The sequence below is a fragment of the Balaenoptera musculus genome, chromosome 5 (genome assembly GCF_009873245.2).
Source record: "Balaenoptera musculus isolate JJ_BM4_2016_0621 chromosome 5, mBalMus1.pri.v3, whole genome shotgun sequence".
Taxonomy (NCBI): Eukaryota; Metazoa; Chordata; class Mammalia; order Artiodactyla; family Balaenopteridae; genus Balaenoptera; species Balaenoptera musculus.
This window is the reverse complement of record NC_045789.1, coordinates 42,336,396-42,353,428: the sequence shown is the minus strand read 5'-3', so window position 1 is coordinate 42,353,428 and position 17,033 is coordinate 42,336,396. Positions and strand designations below refer to the sequence as shown.

General features: G+C 48.8%; 1 protein-coding gene and 2 long non-coding RNA genes across 4 annotated transcripts in view; 1 reads left to right on the top strand and 2 right to left on the bottom strand.

Annotated features, from left to right (window-relative positions):
- SCD5 (stearoyl-CoA desaturase 5) overlaps positions 1-6,829 on the bottom strand; it is a 146,895-nt gene extending 140,066 nt beyond the window's left edge. Inside the window, exon 1 of the mRNA XM_036853350.1 lies at positions 6,294-6,829. Coding sequence (XP_036709245.1) covers positions 6,294-6,534 — 241 coding nt within the window. The 5' untranslated portion in view covers positions 6,535-6,829. The remainder of the gene's footprint in view (positions 1-6,293) is intronic.
- Positions 6,830-7,495: 666 nt separating this feature from the next.
- Positions 7,496-12,192, top strand: LOC118895803. Of its 2 annotated transcripts, XR_005020040.1 has the most exons (4): positions 7,496-7,557; positions 7,712-7,877; positions 9,005-9,188; positions 12,082-12,192. It is a non-coding gene; the product is annotated as an uncharacterized LOC118895803 (long non-coding RNA). The 2 variants fall into 2 exon arrangements; XR_005020041.1 differs by lacking the exons at positions 7,496-7,557; positions 7,712-7,877 and adding an exon at positions 7,886-8,070.
- LOC118895802 overlaps positions 10,096-17,033 on the bottom strand; it is a 30,348-nt gene continuing 23,410 nt past the window's right edge. Inside the window, exon 6 of the long non-coding RNA XR_005020036.1 lies at positions 10,096-10,136. This is a non-coding gene — a long non-coding RNA (uncharacterized LOC118895802). The remainder of the gene's footprint in view (positions 10,137-17,033) is intronic.

The following is a 17,033-nucleotide window of genomic DNA, read 5'->3' as shown; positions in this document are numbered from 1 at the left end:
TCCCGCTGCCATGTGTCTGGTCTAGAAGTTATACACCAAGAGCCAGCTGGTGTGTGTGATGGGTGAGAGGAGGTGAGAGGCAGGTAGAGGCTGAAGGGCAGCCCCTCTGAAAGCCTGATCTCCTCCCAGTCTTCCTGGTCCTGTTGAATCTTCCTGCCCTGGATCTGGGCCCTGATCACCTTCAGCCTCGCTGAACCACAGGTCCTTGACTGGCTCTCCCCTCTCCCCTCGGGAGCTCTGTAGCCTGTGGCTACAGTGCCATCTCACCCAAACCCCTTGGCCAGCCAGCCTCGGGCCTCCTGGAGGCTCAGTCCAGCCACCTCCTCCCCCGGGAAGCCTCCCCAACTCCCCCAGGCTGGCACCTGCAGCTAATGCTGCCTTGGCGGTTCTCACCTGTGCACCCGTCTGTCTCTCCAACTGGCCTTAAGTGCCGTGAAGTCAGGGATGGTGTCGGTGCCTGGCAAGTAATGGGTGAGTAATAAGCATAACTGAATATGGATAAGGGAATTAAATAATGGTTCTCAGCCCCACTGTGCATCAGAAACACCTTAATGCCTTTTTCAAAAAAGCCAGGACCTCACTCCTAGAGATTCCAGTGCAGTAGGTCCGGGTGGGGGCGCGCCCAGGCTTCTGAATATTTTAAAAGATCCCCAAGTGATTCTGATATCTTTTGACAATAGTTGAAAAGGAAAAGAATGAATGAATTAGTGGACAAGTGAATATGTGACTGCACGTGCAACTGTGAGGCTTTCTCTCGTGGCCGTTCACACTCAGAGTGAACAAACGGCAGACACTGATGAGGGAGGATAGTGGGTCCCTGCTGGGGTGGCCACCAACCCATTGCCAGGGAAAACAAAGTCAGAAAACCAACTGCTTTACCCCTGACCAGGGCTTTGCGACAACCAGGGGGCAGCCGGAACAAGTCCCAGCCACCAAAGGGGGAGCTAAAGGAAGGGAAGGCGCGAAGGGAAGCACCGAGGGCCAAGTGCCTCACTCTCGTTCCTTTCACTCCAGCTGCGACATGCTGCTGGTTGTACCGCTCTTCCCACTGTGCAGCTGGGGACGCTGAGGCTACGGGGGGTGAGCGACCTGCCCAAGGCTATAGCTGGGGGGCTGGGCCTTGAACCCAGATCCTCTGACTCTCACGTCCATACTCTTAACCCCAGGGTGGCACTTCCACAGAAGCAGGACATGTCACAGCAGAGGGATGGCGAGACTGCACACCAGAGACTACAGAATGTCAAAATAAATGCTCAACAAGAATAATGCCAACCAAAGACGATGTTGCCTTTTACAAAAATTCAGAGAAACCACCATGACGGTGTCACCCTTTTGTAAATCTCTCAGTGACTTTTCCAAGCAATTATTATGATGTTATACAATACACAAATCAGGACAAGATGAGAACTAACTGTTACACGAGGTCAGGATAATCTATTTAGATTTAAAGGCTATGCCTTATATTTGAGCCACAAGAACTCCAAGTCCCAGACAAACAGACACGGAAGCCCTGCGGGTTCCCTGACGCCTGGCCCACGGTGGGGTTGGTAGTAACAGAGAGCACTGCATGTCTATCCTCTGGCACCAGTTTGACATTTGCCCTGATTCTTAAAACAACTTTCAGCTCAGTATTACCATCCCTATTTCAGAGACCAGGAAACCGAGGCTCACACACTGGAAAGGGACCTACCAGAAGTTGAACTAAGTGGCAATGCTGGGATTCCCGCTCTGGCTTCCACTCTGCAGAGCGACTTCACATTTCAGGATGACAGTGCAGTTGGCAGTGACCTTGACCAGTGTTAGAAAAAAACCGAGTTAATAATGTTAACCTCAACCTATATTTATACTTGTTGGGACTATTAAGCCAGCAAAAGCACACCATTCTCTCGGGTTTCGCTGCACTCCACCCAGCCTTGGGTAGGGCTCTTAGTGCTTGCCTGGTTATTAAAAATGCAAGAGTTGCAACAATGGGCTGGGAATTACAAGATTTAAAAGGAAGATTCATTTATGTTTTTCAGTTTTTTAGTAGTTTGAGCATTAAAGATTTAAAAAACAAAAAAAGATGATTCAAGGAGACAGAAACGGGGAAAAAAGTCAAAACTGAGACCCTAAGACATTTAGGAGAAATGATTTGGCCCTGTTTTTACAGCAATTGTAACTGGCTCTGCTCAAAAAGCCCCAAAGAAAACACCAAAGACCAGGTGAGTTATCAGCTGAACAAAAAGATTCTTCTTTACAAAATAATGGCCTTCTGGAGGAAAACAGGAGGAAGAGAGGATGAAAGAGAAGGGAATGGGGGAGGGAGGAGGGACAGGGGGATCTGTGTTCATTTCTCTTTGGAGACTTTGAGAAAGAACCCTTGTTTCCCAAGCCAAAGCAATCTTTTCTATGCAAGAGAGGCAACGAAGCCATGTTGTGTGCCAGCTTTGTAGAATTGATTGTGCTGCAAGAGGGCCTTTTTTCCTTCTACTAAAGAAAAAAAGCCAGTATCAGGACCAATAATAATAAGGGCAGCTAACAATTACTGGACATCAGCCAAGGTCCAGGCACTGTGCTAAGTAGTTTACACCTATTATCGAATTTAATTCTCACAACCTCATGAGCAAGAGTATTGATATACCCATTTTACAGGTGAGAAAGCTGAGGTCTGGAGATGTTCATTTGCCCAAGGCCATGCAGCTGGTAAGTAAGTAGGAGAGCAGGGATTCACATTCTCAGTTGTTTCTCTTCTGAGCTGTGCTCACCCTAGAAAACCCGGAGGTAAAACAGAAGTCCGTGGCCACGCATTCTGGGAGCGCCTCAACAATGTTAGGGATTTGGTGGAAAAAGAAGCCCAACAAAGACATCAGGACCATCGAAGGTGTGGATTCAGGTTACCCAAGGCCTGACAGAAGACAGCTCATCTTTGGGCAACTCTCAGAATTGGACAGAATTTGACTGATGGACCAGTACCTTCCAAACCCCAGCCTCTCCTGACCCTCCCTCCTGCTAGACTGCCTCGTCAATTCCTGCCACCGCTCACATTCCTCGCCATAGGCTGTGTGCCAGCAACCTGAAGGGCACCAGAGAATCCTGTCTCTACCTTAGCAATGGTCACATTTGCCCTGGGGCAAGATGGAAGGGAGCAGGGCATGTTAGTGTTTTGCATGCCTGATACTGTCACTGAAATTGTCATGATGTCACCAAGGCATATTTAGGGGACTCGGATGACATTTCAAGGGAAACCAGAAAAGTCCCTCATGTTTTTGGAAACCAGTGGCCAGAACGCCTGGAGACAGGGCAAAGCTGCTGGGAAGGGGCGCCAGGACTCTGACCTCGACACCACAGCTGCAGCTCCTCACTCCCCTATTCCACTCGTCTTGGGAGTCAGGGCATGAACCAACTGCCCCTTTGGCCAAAAACCCTCAAAGCAGGCACTTTTGTGAGCTCAAGGCTTCAGGTGAAGATATTTCCTCCAGCTGGAGGTCGTGTTCTGTGCTCAAAAGTCATAAACTCATCCCTCAGGACCTGCGGGCACCAAGAGCATTCCGTTCTGACAGCCTGCCCACTCAGAAAACTGCAAGGGTAAGAAGAGAAAACAACTTGCTCTGGGCCCAAGGAGAGTCATAAAAAGGTGGGGAGTGAGGCAGTGGAGGAGGTCTGGACTGAACAACTTGATGGGATCTTTCATGGATGACATTTTACTGCCACGCAAATTACTCTTCGCACAACTGAACACCTAAAACATCCTCTGCTGGGTGCTCTGCATGGATGCCTCCTGTTTCCAGGGCAACCATACCTGGGGTGGAGGGTGGCAAGCAATAATAGATGGGCTAGTTAAGCCTACTGCCTTGACAACTCAGGTCCCTGAAGTGGACGAACAGCCCACTGGTGCGTGAACTCAGTCCTAACACTAGACAGAGCCAGTGGGAGAGATGATGAAACGGGCATCCAGTGGGGAGAAATTTGAAGCTCAAGGCACCAGGGCTTTCAATGAAAATAACCCTGATCAACAGTCTCCCTATAGATTCTAGCCATCAGCACACTGATCTTAGCTGTCTCTCTCCCTCACTTCTTCTCTCACAAGCTATCCATCAGATAACATTCACTTACTTGGAATGTTTCTAAGTCACAAGTTTGAATCTTGAAACTACAATATCCACCACCTGTCGGCTCTTTTTCTGTTTGTTTGATTTTTTTGGTGGGGGGGGAGCAATGAAACCCAGATAGGGAGTGAATCAAGATTCAGGGAATGGAACTGATGAAAAGTAGCTAAGGCAATAGACTATGCAGGAAGGCACAAGGATGGGCTTGGCAACATCACCCACAAAGGGGAACCCAGAGTCCTGCAGTGTGTTGACTTCTCCGGGGAAGCTGGAGGAGTTTGAGGCCGAGGACGGTGTCTTCTGGCCGAGGTCTTTCAGAAGAAAGATTCTGTCTCCACCACGGTGAGTGGCCTGGAAAGGGCAGAGGTGACTGGCAAACCCGGAGAGGGGGCCTTGTCCTTGTGGCTCCTGGTGGGATGCCAGAACCAGCGGGTGGGTGGCTGTAAGGGATGGAGCCTGTGGGTCTGTGGAGCTCCAGGCATGTAAGACAATATTTTAAGTGCTCACTTCTCCCTGAGCTCTCTGACACTGCGGCTATTAAAGCTAAGCCCCAATCCCCTGGAGGCAGGTGAGCTCTGAAGTCCAAAGGCACAGTCCTGCCCCTACAGGGAGAAGGAGTGGGGTGGAGAGGGAGCAGCTCCCTGGAGGATCCAGGGCAATAACGGTTTTGGTTGGCAGGTGGGGGGAGTGTGTCCATGAAGCAATGACTGAGCATCTCACGATCTAGTCATCTGGAAGTAAAGGAAGAAGGAAGACAGGGAGAATGAAACCAACACATAACAGTAAAGAAGATGGTGGAAAGGACACTGAATTGAGGAGGTGTACTGAGCAGGGGAGGGCTGAGCAGGGAGGTTACCCAAAGCTTAGGGGGCTCTGGGAGGCGTCACAGATCCCCACAGACGCCCCGCCCCTCTCATCATTCCTCAGCTCTGCTCAGCCACACTCCCCTAAGAGGCCCCCATCTTCTGGAAGAGTTTGCTTCCGAGAGCAGGGACTGCAGAGTTTCAGGGGAAGGCTTGGAAACCAGTGGCCCCATCATGAACCCAGGCATTTGGAGCTGGCACTATGCTAAATAAGACGCCTTGCAGAAAGAGGTTTTCTTATTTTCTTCCTTCCTCTTCCCCTCTGGGAATAAAAGTAGGTTGTGTTTCTCCTGCCCCCGTTCCTTGGCGATCTCGGAAAGGAGAGCTGAAAGGGCTTCTTGGATCACCTCGTCCAATTCTCAGCCCAGGATATCAAGGCCAGCGCCTTTTGTCCCGGCTAACGTGGCCACTGCAGGGACTGAGGCCAAAACCAGTTGCTGGGGCAGGGGGTGTTGGAAGTGGTTCTGAGGTCAGCCACTGGAGTCACGTAGGGCAGGCACTCGGCCCCCGGGCCCCGGGAGGTGGGGGGCATTGAGGGGGGGGCTCCTGGGCTCCCTCCCATGCCGGCAGGGTTGGGGGTGCTAGGAAAGAGGGTGGCGAGAGGGAGAGCTACAGGTGCGGTGACAGACAGGCACTGGTCAGAAGGGATAGGTCCCAGAGGGGATCTGCTCGGCCACGGTCTAAGCTTTGTGCCTGGGGCAGAGCGCTCTCGCCGCGGGGTTGGTGTGCTCGCCGAGAAACTTCTGGGACCGTAGAAGTGCAACTGGGCACAAGAGATCACGGAGGGGGCAGGGATGGGGGCCTTGAAGGGGCAGGAAGGGAACTGGTGTCTTCCATCTCCTGCGCGAACATCAAGACTGATCCGGTGCCGGGTCTCTCCACCCCCGCTCCAACTCCCTTTCTTGTCCTTAACTCGGCCCCAAGGTCCGTGGCCCACAGAGGAGACTGAGAAGCCGAAGGGCGGCAGAAAGGAGCGCCCCTGGGACCCGCCTGGGCGACACAATCATCCCATCGGTCTCCCCGCCCTGGAACCCGGGTTCAGCCGCTGCGCCTCTGCGCACAGCGGTGGCGCCGAAGGGCCCCGAGTCCGTCCAGGCGCCGCCAAAGGCGCCTACTCAAGCAGACAGCGGGGGAGGCAGAAGTTGAAAATACCAGCACAGAAATACCTGCCTGTCCCAAAGGCCGGACGACTGCAGGCCGGGGGGCCGGGGCGCGTGGTGGGGAGGCGAGCGGAGAGCGGAGGGGGGCTCCGCACCGCCCGAAACCAGCGGCGACCCGCCCCCCGCGCGCCCCGGCGCCGCCTCGCCTCGGTGCCCGGGGCGCAGGGGGCGCCGGCGGGACTTACCCCAGAGCAGAGTGAGCGGCTGGGCTTTGGGGATGAGCGCCAGGGAGTACACGGCCCCCCAGTGGAGCAGGCTCATCAGGAAGACGTTCCTCCAGACGATGTCCTGCCGCCGCCCGCGCGCGCCGGGCTTCTCCCGGCCGCCGCCGCCGCCCTCCGAGCCCTCGACCCCGAAGCCCACACGGATTTCCTCCTTGGCGGTGCGGAAGGGGACCTTCCCCTCGTCGGCGGCCGGGCCTGGCATGGCTGGGGAGAGGCGGGCGCTCGTGGCAGCGGCAGCAAGCAGGCGAGCAGCCGGCGCGGAGCTCTCTGGTGGGGGCGACGGCTTCTGCCGTTTAGGCGGGGATTTCCGCACCTCCCGTCCCCGCCTTCCCGGGGCTTCTCTGCTTCCTTCTCTCTTCTTCTGGCGTTCAGCGCGGCTTAAGGATGCAAATCTTGGCGCCCGGCGTCTATTGCTAGCGAGTCGCCCCTACCGCTGCCGGGGCTGAACTCTGCGGCGAGGAACCGGAGGCGAGCGCCCGGGGCTGGAGGGGACGCAGGGGGGTCGGGGGAGGGGGTGTGGAAAAAGCCGAGAAAGCGGCGGGGGAGGGAGCGCTCCGACGGAGGGAGCTGGGAAGAAAGACCCGCATAGCTACAGCCAATCAGCATCGCCTGTGGGGCTCTTAAAGAGAAAGGCGCCTCCTGGGCCTCCGCTGCCCGGGCTCCCCGGGGCCGGACGGGGCAGCCTGCTCGGCAGGCAGCGTGCAGCCTCCGCCCGCGGGTGGGTGAGCTGTGGCTCCCGGGTCAGGGAGCCTGCAGAGGGGCTCACAGCACTTCTGCAGCTGTTGTCTGTTTCTACGGTTCCCAGAAATACCCTTCCCTTTTGAAAAGACTTCTTTTTGCTTTGAAGCTACGGGCTGGAGGATTTACAATACTTGCCCCAGGTCGCGACACAAGTTAAGGCCAGATCTGAGTTGAGAATCGCAAGTCCCTGTGTCTCCCGGTTCCTATGGCTCCTTGGGCCTGTGGGGGGGGGGGGGTGTGCAGGCAGCCGCTCAAATCTTTTTTTTTTTTTTTATAAAACATCTTAATTGGAGTATAATTGCTTTACAATGTGGTGTGTCAGTTGCTGCTGTATAACAAAGTGAATCAGCTATACGTATACATATATCCCCATATCCCTTCCCTCGTGCGTCTCCCTCCCACCCTCCCTATCCCACCCCTCTAGGTGGTCACAAAGCCCCGAGCCGCTCAACTCCTTATTGGACAGCTTGCAGCCAGACACACAGTAGGTGCTCAAATAATGCCTATTAGATGATGAATAAACGGTTTGGGGGCTGGTTAGTATACAGTAGTGCGCCGCCACTGCGCGGCCCATCGGCCACGCAGCTGTCTGTGGCAAATTCTCCGCTAACCAGTGCATTTCTGGACTGTCTCCTAAGCCTCGAAGTCAGCATCGTTGAGATGGAGTTTTAGAAAAACATCACCCAGAACGTTCCAAGGAAACTTAACCTCAGAAGAATCGTGTCTGCTCATTCCTCCTCTCCCAACGCGGATAATTTAGAACTCTCCAGAGGGAGCCCTGATCGCACAGAAGTGCAGAAGAGGGTGAGCTGGCCGTGTCCCAAGCAGCTGTGGCTGCACCTGCGGCGGATAGCAGAAGGACAGGGGCCAGGAATGGAAGCTAGGGGCTCTGGATTCTACTTCTAATTCACTGTGACCCAACTCCGTCCTCTGGGGACAAATTTCCTTACCAGGAAGTAAGCTTTATTCTTCTTTCCAGCTTGCAAAGTCTATAAATGTGAGTTTGAAAGGATACCATTATGTTGACAAAGAAAGCTGATTTTTGGATCAACTTGTTAGGAATCCTTTCCAGCGTTACAAGAGAGGGAAAAACATTACCAAGGACTGACTACATGAAAGGGCCATACATGAGCATCTCATTGTTAGTAGACCAGAATCAGTCCAATCAGCCAGAAAAAACAATACCTAATTTAAAACTGAAGCAACGTATGTGGCTTGTGGAATGGTGGCCACTGAGCCAGTGTTATGGTGTTGCTTCAGTTGGAGCTGAAATTATAGAATGAAGGGACACTTGCCCGGCGACCAGATAAACGCCGGCCCTGTCATTAGACCAGTGAGACAACAGAACATGAGACTTGAGGGCATAAACTTCATCAGCCTGCTCAGCCTTGGCTTTATAACGAACCACTTTTTCTTCTCATGCCCCCTCTGCTCCCCACAGCCACCAGACCCACATCTTCCCTGTGGTTCTCTATTCAGACTGTCCTTTCTCTAGGGGTGGAGTAGTTGCTCTGTCAAAAACCTCTCTCTGAGTTATTGTAATGACTCACCACACCCTCACTCTAACCATTCAGTCATTTGTTGGGCAGGCTGTGTGCGCCAGTCCTGCTATGTGCCAGCACTGGTGCACACTGGGGATACGAAGACGAATAAGGTGTGGTCCACGCCCTAAAGGAGCTCCTCATCTAGGAGGGAAGACAGATCAAACAAGTGTTACCTCTTGGCTATGAACTGGGAAGGGCAGGAAGGTCCAGTCCGTTATCAGAAAAAAAAAAAAAAAATTCTTGTTAGGCATCAAGTGTACATACAAAGAGTTCAGGGGAGGCAGCAAAACAGTTCTTTATGTGGCCCCAGAGTACCTTATCTGTTACATAAGCTACTTTATCTTGGCTCTATCTGAAATGAGTATCTTCCTCTCTTCCTGCCAACAGGTCAGACTGGGTGTGGCCAATCATTTCAGTTGGTTGGACTCATGATAGAGAAGGGGATGTTTTCATCTGTTGGAGGTGGGAGGACGTGCTCTTCAGGCCTTTCAGATGCTGCTTACAGAAGGATGGCTGAAGGACATTAGCCCCTCCAGATCTAGCCTCAGAGTGACACCTCTACACATACAAGGTATACTCTTGAGTATCCCCTGTGGCATATTATGCCGTCAGGGCTACTGTCTCTTTTCTCCATCTTACTAAAGACCCTAGTATATTTTCTTAGCTTCTGGTCAAGACCCTAGAAGTGGATGGGTATTCATCTCACTCATGGGACAGTAACCCTTATCCTGTCAAACAAAGAATTACCAAAAATGTGATAAGACGCTACTAGAGGTATGTGCAGGAATTAAGTGGGGCCATGAAGAAAGGAGTAGTTAATTCACACTAGAGGGGAGGAGGCAGGTGATATCTGGGTAAGGTTTTTTTTTCTTTCTTTCTTTTTTTTGGAACTTGATTTTTAAAAATTTTAAGTTGTGGTAAAATACACATAACAATGACCATCTTAATCATTTTTAAGTGTTCACTTCAATAGTGTTAAATATATTCACATGGATATGTAACCAATCTCCAGAACTTTTTCACCCTGCAAAGCTGAAAATCTATACACATCAAACAACTCTCCATTTCTCTGTCTCCCTACTCCCTGGCATCCGCCATGTTGTACTTACTGTTTCTATGCGTTTGACTACTCTGGATATCTCATAATATAGTATTTGCCTTTTTGTGACTGGTTTACATCACTTAGCAAAATGTCTTCAAGTTTCATCTCTATTGTAGCATGCGTCAGAATTTCCTTCCTTTTTTTAAAAAATTAATTAATTATTTATTTATTTATTTTTGGCTGTGTTGGGTCTTCGTTTCTGTGCGAGGGCTTTCTCTAGTTGCGGCGAGCGGGGGCCACTCTTCATCGCGGTGCGGGGGCCACTCTTCATCGCGGTGCGCGGGCCTCTCACTATCGCGGCCTCTCTGGTTGCGGAGCACAGGCTCCAGACGCGCAGGCTCAGCAATTGTGGCTCACGGGCCTAGTCGCTCCGTGGCATGTGGGATCTTCCCAGACCAGGGCTTGAACCCGTGTCCCCTGCATTGGCAGGTGGATTCTTAACCACTGCACCACCAGGGAAGCCCTCCTTCCTTTTAAGGCCAAATAATATACCTCTCTCTCCCTCTCACTCTCTCTCTCTCTCTCTCTCTCTCCCTCTCTCTCTCTCTCTCTGTCTCTCTGTCTCTCTCTCTCTCTGTCTCTCTCTCTCTCTCTCTATATATATATACACACACACACACACACACACACACTACATTTTGCTTGTCCACTCCATCAATGGATACTCGGGTTACTTCCACCTTTTGGCTATTGTGAATAATGCTGCTGTGAACATGGATGTACTGTTATATCTGCTTTCAATTGTTTTGGATATATACCTAGAAGTAGGATTGCTGGATTTTATGGTAATTCTATATTTAATTTTTTTGTGGAACTTCTATACTGTTTCCCATAGCAGCTGCACCATTTTACATTCCCACCAACGGTGCACAAGAGTTCCAATTTCTCCACATCTTCACTAACACTTGTTATATTCTGTTTTTTTATTTTTTTCGATTACAGCCATCCCAATGGGTGTGAGGTGATATCTTGTTGTGGTTTTGATTTGTAGTTCCCTAATGATTAGCAATATTGAGCAGCTTTTCATGTCATCTTTGGAGAAATGTCTATTCTAGTCTTTGCCCATTTTTAAATTAGATGTTGTTTGGTTTTCTGTTGTTGAGTTGCAGGAGTTCTTTATATATTCTGGATCTTAACCCCTTGTTAGATAAATGGTTTGCAAATATTTTCTCCGATTCCATAGTTTGCCTTTTTACTGTTGTGTTTTTGATGCTTAGAAGTTTTAAATATTGATGTAGTCCAATTTACCTATTTTTACTTTTGTTCCCTGTGCTTTTGGTGTCGTGTTCAAGAAATCATTGCCAAATCCAATGAAGCTCTCTCCCTGTGTTTTCTTTTAAGAGTTTTATAGCTTTTATCTTTTATGTTTAGGTCTTTGATCCATTTTGAGTTAACTTTTGTATATGGTGTATGGTAAGGGTCCATGTCATTCTTTTGCATGTGGATACCAGTTTTTTAAACACTATTTGTTGAAAAGACTCTCCTTTCCCCACTGAATGGTTTTGGCATCCTTGCTGAAGATCATTTGACCATATACTTGAGGGTTTATTTCTGGACTTTCTATTTTATTCCATTGGTCTATATGTCTGTCTTTTTGCCAGTACCACATTGTTTTGATTACTGTTGCCTTGTAATAAGTTTTGCAATCTAGAAGTATGAGACCTCCAACTTTGTTCTTCTTTGTCAAGATTATTTTAGTTATTTAGGGTCCAGTGAGATTCCGTGTGAATTTTAGGATGGGTTTTTTTCTGTTTCTGCAAAAAATGTCACTGAGGTTTTTATAGGGATTGCATTAAATCTGGAGATCACTTTGGTTAGTATTGACATCTTAACAGTATTAATTCTCCAGTCCATGAACATGGAATGTTTTTCCATTTATTTGTGTCTTCTTTAATTTCTCTTAGCATCATTTTGTAGTTTTCAGTGTACAAGTCTTTTGCCTCTTCAGTTAAGTTTACAGGGTAAGGATTTTGAAGAAGTACTGTCTAATAGAAATATAATGCATGCCACGAATTCAAGCCACTTGTGTAAATTGAAATTTTCTAATAGCCACATAGAAAGAAACAATAAATTTTAATAATATTTTACTTAACCCAATATATCCAAAATATTATCTTTTCAATAGGTAGCCAATGTAAAATTACTGGGACATTTATACTTTTTTTCACACACTGTCTTCAAAATCCAGTGTTTATACTTACAGCACAGCGCATCTTAATTCAGATTAGCCTCATGTGGCTACTGGCTACATATTAGAGAGCACAGTTTTGAAGAATGAGTAGTTTACTAGACAAAGAAATGGAGGAGGGCAACCCAGGCAGAGAAAATAGTGTGAGCAAAAGCTTTTGCATTTGTCACTCAGAGAGATGTCTGGAATATCCGAAGTGGAAGTGGAGAAATGGTGGGAGATGAAGATGACATGCCATGCAGTGGGCAGCCCATGGAGGCAGGTGGGTGTCTTCCAGGCCCAGCAGAAGTAGCAGGTGAGGGGAGGCACTGACTGGCTTTATGCAGCGTAATAAAATGATCAAGTTTGCATTTCAGAAGGACCACTCTAGAAGAGGTGTGGAGAATGATTGGACTGCAGGTAGACAGAGGTAAGACTGAAGGCAAGAAGAGCAGTCAGGGCACCATATTAAGAGTCTGGTCGATTGATGAGGAGGGTCTGAAGTAAGACAAAGGTACAGATTCTGGAAAAGATGTGTTAGGAGAAGATAAAGCCAGAGGAACTCAAATAGAAGAACCAACAGGATTTGATGCTTGACTGAAAATGAAGGAGGAGAAATATAAAGTACAGGATTCTTTCTGGGTCCCTGGGTTGGATATTCAGGTGAAAAACAGTGTCACTTACTGAGATACTAAATCGTACTGTGTTTATTACCGTTTTTGTGAAATGGGGATGATAGTACCTCCCGTACGGTATTTCTGTGGTGACTGAAGTTTAGAACAGTGTCTGGCATGTAGTACGGAGTCCATAAATATTAGTCATCATCATCACCATCACATGGATCATCATTTTTGAGAAGGGACTGAAGAAATATTCAGTATATTCAACATTTGTTAAATATACATATAGGCCTGGAGCCCAGCAAAGGTCTAGGCTGGAGAGAGTGACTTAGTGGTAGTTCAATTTAGTAAAATCCATGGCAGTGGAAGCAGTTGCCCAGGGAAGGTAAGAAAAGGACTCAGGATAGACTTCTAGTGAACTGCTATTTGTGAGAATAGCAAAGACAGAGAAGCCAGTGGTGTGGACAAAGCAGGACTGATGAGAGGTGGGGAAGAAGCTGCAGAGTGTGGGAGAGCAACCTCGAATATTACAGAAAGGCTGGGGAGGCTGGGAATGAAGAGACCACTTCATACAGAGGTCATCGCTGACCTTTGCCAAGGCCTTTTCATTGAGTGATGGGAACAGACCTTACACAGAGGTGTGTTTAAGAATAAGGAGGAGGAGGGGGACTTCCCTGGTGGTCCAGTGGTTAACCCTGCACTTCCAGTGCAGGGGGGGCAGGTTCGAACCATGGTTGGGGATATAAGATCCCACATGCTGCGCGGCTCGGCCAAAAAAAATAAAAAAGAATAAGGAGGAGGAGACAAGCATGGCATACCTATGTAAATTAATTTTCAAGAAGCTTGGCAATGAAGAGGAGAAGGACAGAGAGGTGAAGCTGAGTGTGTTTCTGAGGAATCTGAATATATCTATTGGGTTAGGGAATGGTAATGAAAGGTCAAAGTTCAAAAATATAAGAAAGAGGATGCTTGAAGGAACTATTTTCCTAGGGTTGGGGGTTAGACAGGATGGGATCAAGTGATCAGATGGTTGGCTGAGCTTTGAAGAGAGGGACAGCTTTTTCTTGACACTGGAAGGAAATGAGGATGAGGGCGGATTGAGCTTGCAGAGTGAGCCAGTAAAGTGAGGCAGGGTGCTGTGATTCAGGGCTGGTTTGCTCTGAAGGGAGGTCAGATCACCTGCTAGGTAAGCAGAGTGGGAATTTGGTAGAAAGCTGGGGAAAGTGATGAAAGATTCCAGGAGCTGTTGAGCAGAATGAGAGAGGAAGCTGACCAAGACCCCTAAAAGGTTGTAGAGCCAAATTAAGGGCCCAAGTAAGAACGGAAGCCACAAGCTCGTAAGGCGCCAGTCTGCACAGTCGTGGTGACACAGCCTCACTCGGCAGTCGGATGGGATCTCCAGATGGAAGTGGGGATGGGGGCTTGATGGGAGGACAAGAGAGCCGGGTGACTGAGGTGCTGGTGAGACAGAAGTTTGTGAGGAGTCCAGGCTGGGGAAAGGGGGAGGAAATGTGATCAGAAGGAAGCGAAGAACTCGCAGGTAGTGGAGGAAGCAAAGGCATCGAGGTTTGGAGGAAGCTGAAGGGTAGATTTCTGTCTGTCAGGGAATGAGAGTAAAGGAAGCAATGGCCACTGTGCACCAAGAGTGGGATTCGGAACTTAAGACCTATGGTGGTCGAAGAGTTTCCAATGATAAACTCCAAGGTGAGGCCACAGGGTTATATAGGAGGTGGCGGTCGCTGGAGCTGAGGAGGCTGAGGTATCTGGACAGCACCTCCACAGAAGACTGAAGTCCCACAGGGAGGCATATGGGTTTAGCTGGAGAAGATTGTGAGCCAGGTGCCCAAGGGCTGTGGGGAGGCTTCCTAAACAAGGACAGGTAACAGTTCTCAAATGTCAATGAACAGTTACAAGTTTACAAACACAAACTACAAAAGGGCAGCTCTAAGATGTACTGGGAGAAAACCGTCACAGCCAGAATGCCTAGGTTCTGGCCAACAGTATGTGCCTCGGAGTAGAAGTTGCTTCAGGTAGGGAGAGAAAGAGGACAGGAGATGAAAGTGTTGGATGGCAACACTACCTATAAAAACTGTGTGTGAGACTTGCTTGTGAGGTGTGTGGGCTGGCGTGGTCAGGAGGGCTTCATGGAGACGGTGGCAGCAAAAAGGCCCTGAAAGATAGAATGACCTGGTAGCAACTCCCAGTTGGAACGCTGTGCCAGAGACGTCTCAGAGATGGGAGTGAGCCTGGCAAAGTATCTAGCTAAAGGGTTAATACAAGATTTTTAAAAATTGTATAAGAAATGTTTGTGGAGGGACTTCCCTGGTGGTCCAGTGGGTAAGACTCCGCACTCCCAATGCAGGCGGCCCTGGTTCGATCCCTGGTCAGGGAACTAGGTCCTGCATGCCGCAACTAAGACCTGGCACAGCCAAATAAATAAGTAAATAAATTAATTAAAAAAAAAAAAGGAGTTTGTGGAGAAAATGCAAGCTCTGGGGAGGAAGGAAAGAGGAAGAAAAGATCCATTCTTGAAGTAAGAGATTTACAGTGATTCTCATGCCTGTGGTTTTCTTAAGGAAATTTAGATTTTGGCTATAGGAACTACAGTGTTGTGAAAATGATCCAGGTTTGGCATCTGGAAACCTGGGTTTGAGTTTGGCTTCACCCCTCTGAATTAGCAAGTCTGAGTACTCTGTGATTTGGGGACCATGACAGTCTCTTAGATCTTCAATTTCATCCTACATAATGTAAGAATTAAGACAGCTCCACGCTGGGAATACTCTGTGCAATTTACCTAATAATCTAACTTCGATTTTTCATGTGCTAAATGGAGATACCCCTTACCTCACAGGAACAGAGCTCAGGACGAGGTCTGATACCTAGTTAAGTGCTGAATAATGTTGGTATTTTATCGGTTTTTAATCATACCAGAGAGATAGACTGCACGCAGTTACGAAACCTGCCTGGCCAGGACGCCAGGATGCTTCTGGGGGCCCCAGACTGGGAAGAGACGCATCCCTGGGTGGGCTGGAGGGATTCAGACCTTGAAGGAAGGGATTCTGGCTGCACCAGGATTCGTTTGCTCTGAAGGGAACTATGAAATAACATAAAATCTCCTGCTCTACTTTATCAGAGGTAATCATTTAAGGCAACTCCTTTGGCTCAGGAAGGAATGAACTCTGCAGCTCTTGCGGATTAAAGGACGGGGGGTTGCCTCTTGGATGAGATGCATGGACAGCAATTTCAAATGTAAACCTCTTTCTGCTCCCAGAGTAGGAAAACCACTCATAGGCTTTAGATTAGAGTGATTTCAGGGGAGCATAAAGTTGGGAAGTTAGCCTCCTAGACATATATACACTACCAAACGTAAAATAGATAGCTAGTGGGAAGCAACCGCATAGCACAGGGAGATCAGCTCAGTGCTTTGTGACCACTTAGAGGGGTGGGATAGGGAGGGCGGGAGGGAGGGAGATGCAAGAGGGAAGAGCTATGGGAACATATGTATATGTATAACTGATTCACTTTGTTATAAAGCAGAAACTAACACACCATTGTAAAGCAATTATACTCCAATAAAGATGCTAAAAAAAATAAAAATAAACCTTTCATTAAAAAAAAAAAAGACTATGGGAGGATCGGTTTTGAGACACAGCAACACCCCGGCATACTAGAAATTTAGTCTTCTCAGCTTCCTTCAATCACAGGAGTGTTGTCATCCCTGCTTCTGTACTAAATGGATTGGAAATTTTTCCCCATTAAGATTTTATAGCAGTGGATGAGGGGAAGCTGTTCCTCTGAAAGGAATGCGTCTATTGCTTTGGATGTGAAGAGAGGAAGGGGTTTTCTTTTAACAAAACCCCAGCCTTACTGCTTAAGACTCTTCCCCCATTTCCTGACCACTCTTCATAGAGTGCTCCAATTTGGCAGCAGGAAACTGGGCACTGGAAATAGCCAGATCTGAAGACCCTACTTCCTAATTCATAGATAGGAGAGGGTCTACTTAGTGAAAAACCCAACCCAAACCTGCCTCTGATATCACCTGTCAGTGACATGCTGCCCCCTGCATCTTTCCAAGTTATCTTCAGTTTGAATCAATCAAGAGTCCTTCCTTAAGCATCTATGGATTTCGCCTCCTCTAGAAGCCAGCACCGAGCTCAGCTCCACGGACAGAGGAGTGCACGGCTGCGCTCCTGGAACTCACAGCCCGGGAGGGAGGCAGAGAGGGATCAAATAATCCCTACAGGGCGTGCATGCACAGACGCTAACCAGTGCTACGGAGGAGTCACTCCTTTTTACGACCCAGCCGTGACACGTGAACATTTGTCAGTACCTACGCCACATCCCCCTTTGACCAACAGCTGCCTAGAAACGAGGTCTACAAACCAAAACAAGGTCCACACTCCTCCCCACTCTCTCTCCCTGCTCCCAAATCCCAGCTCTCTGAATGAACAATCCCTATTGTTGTGGCAGAAGAAAGACAGTGCTGAGGAGGTTTTCACCCACATCTCTTCCCGCTCTCCCGTCCAT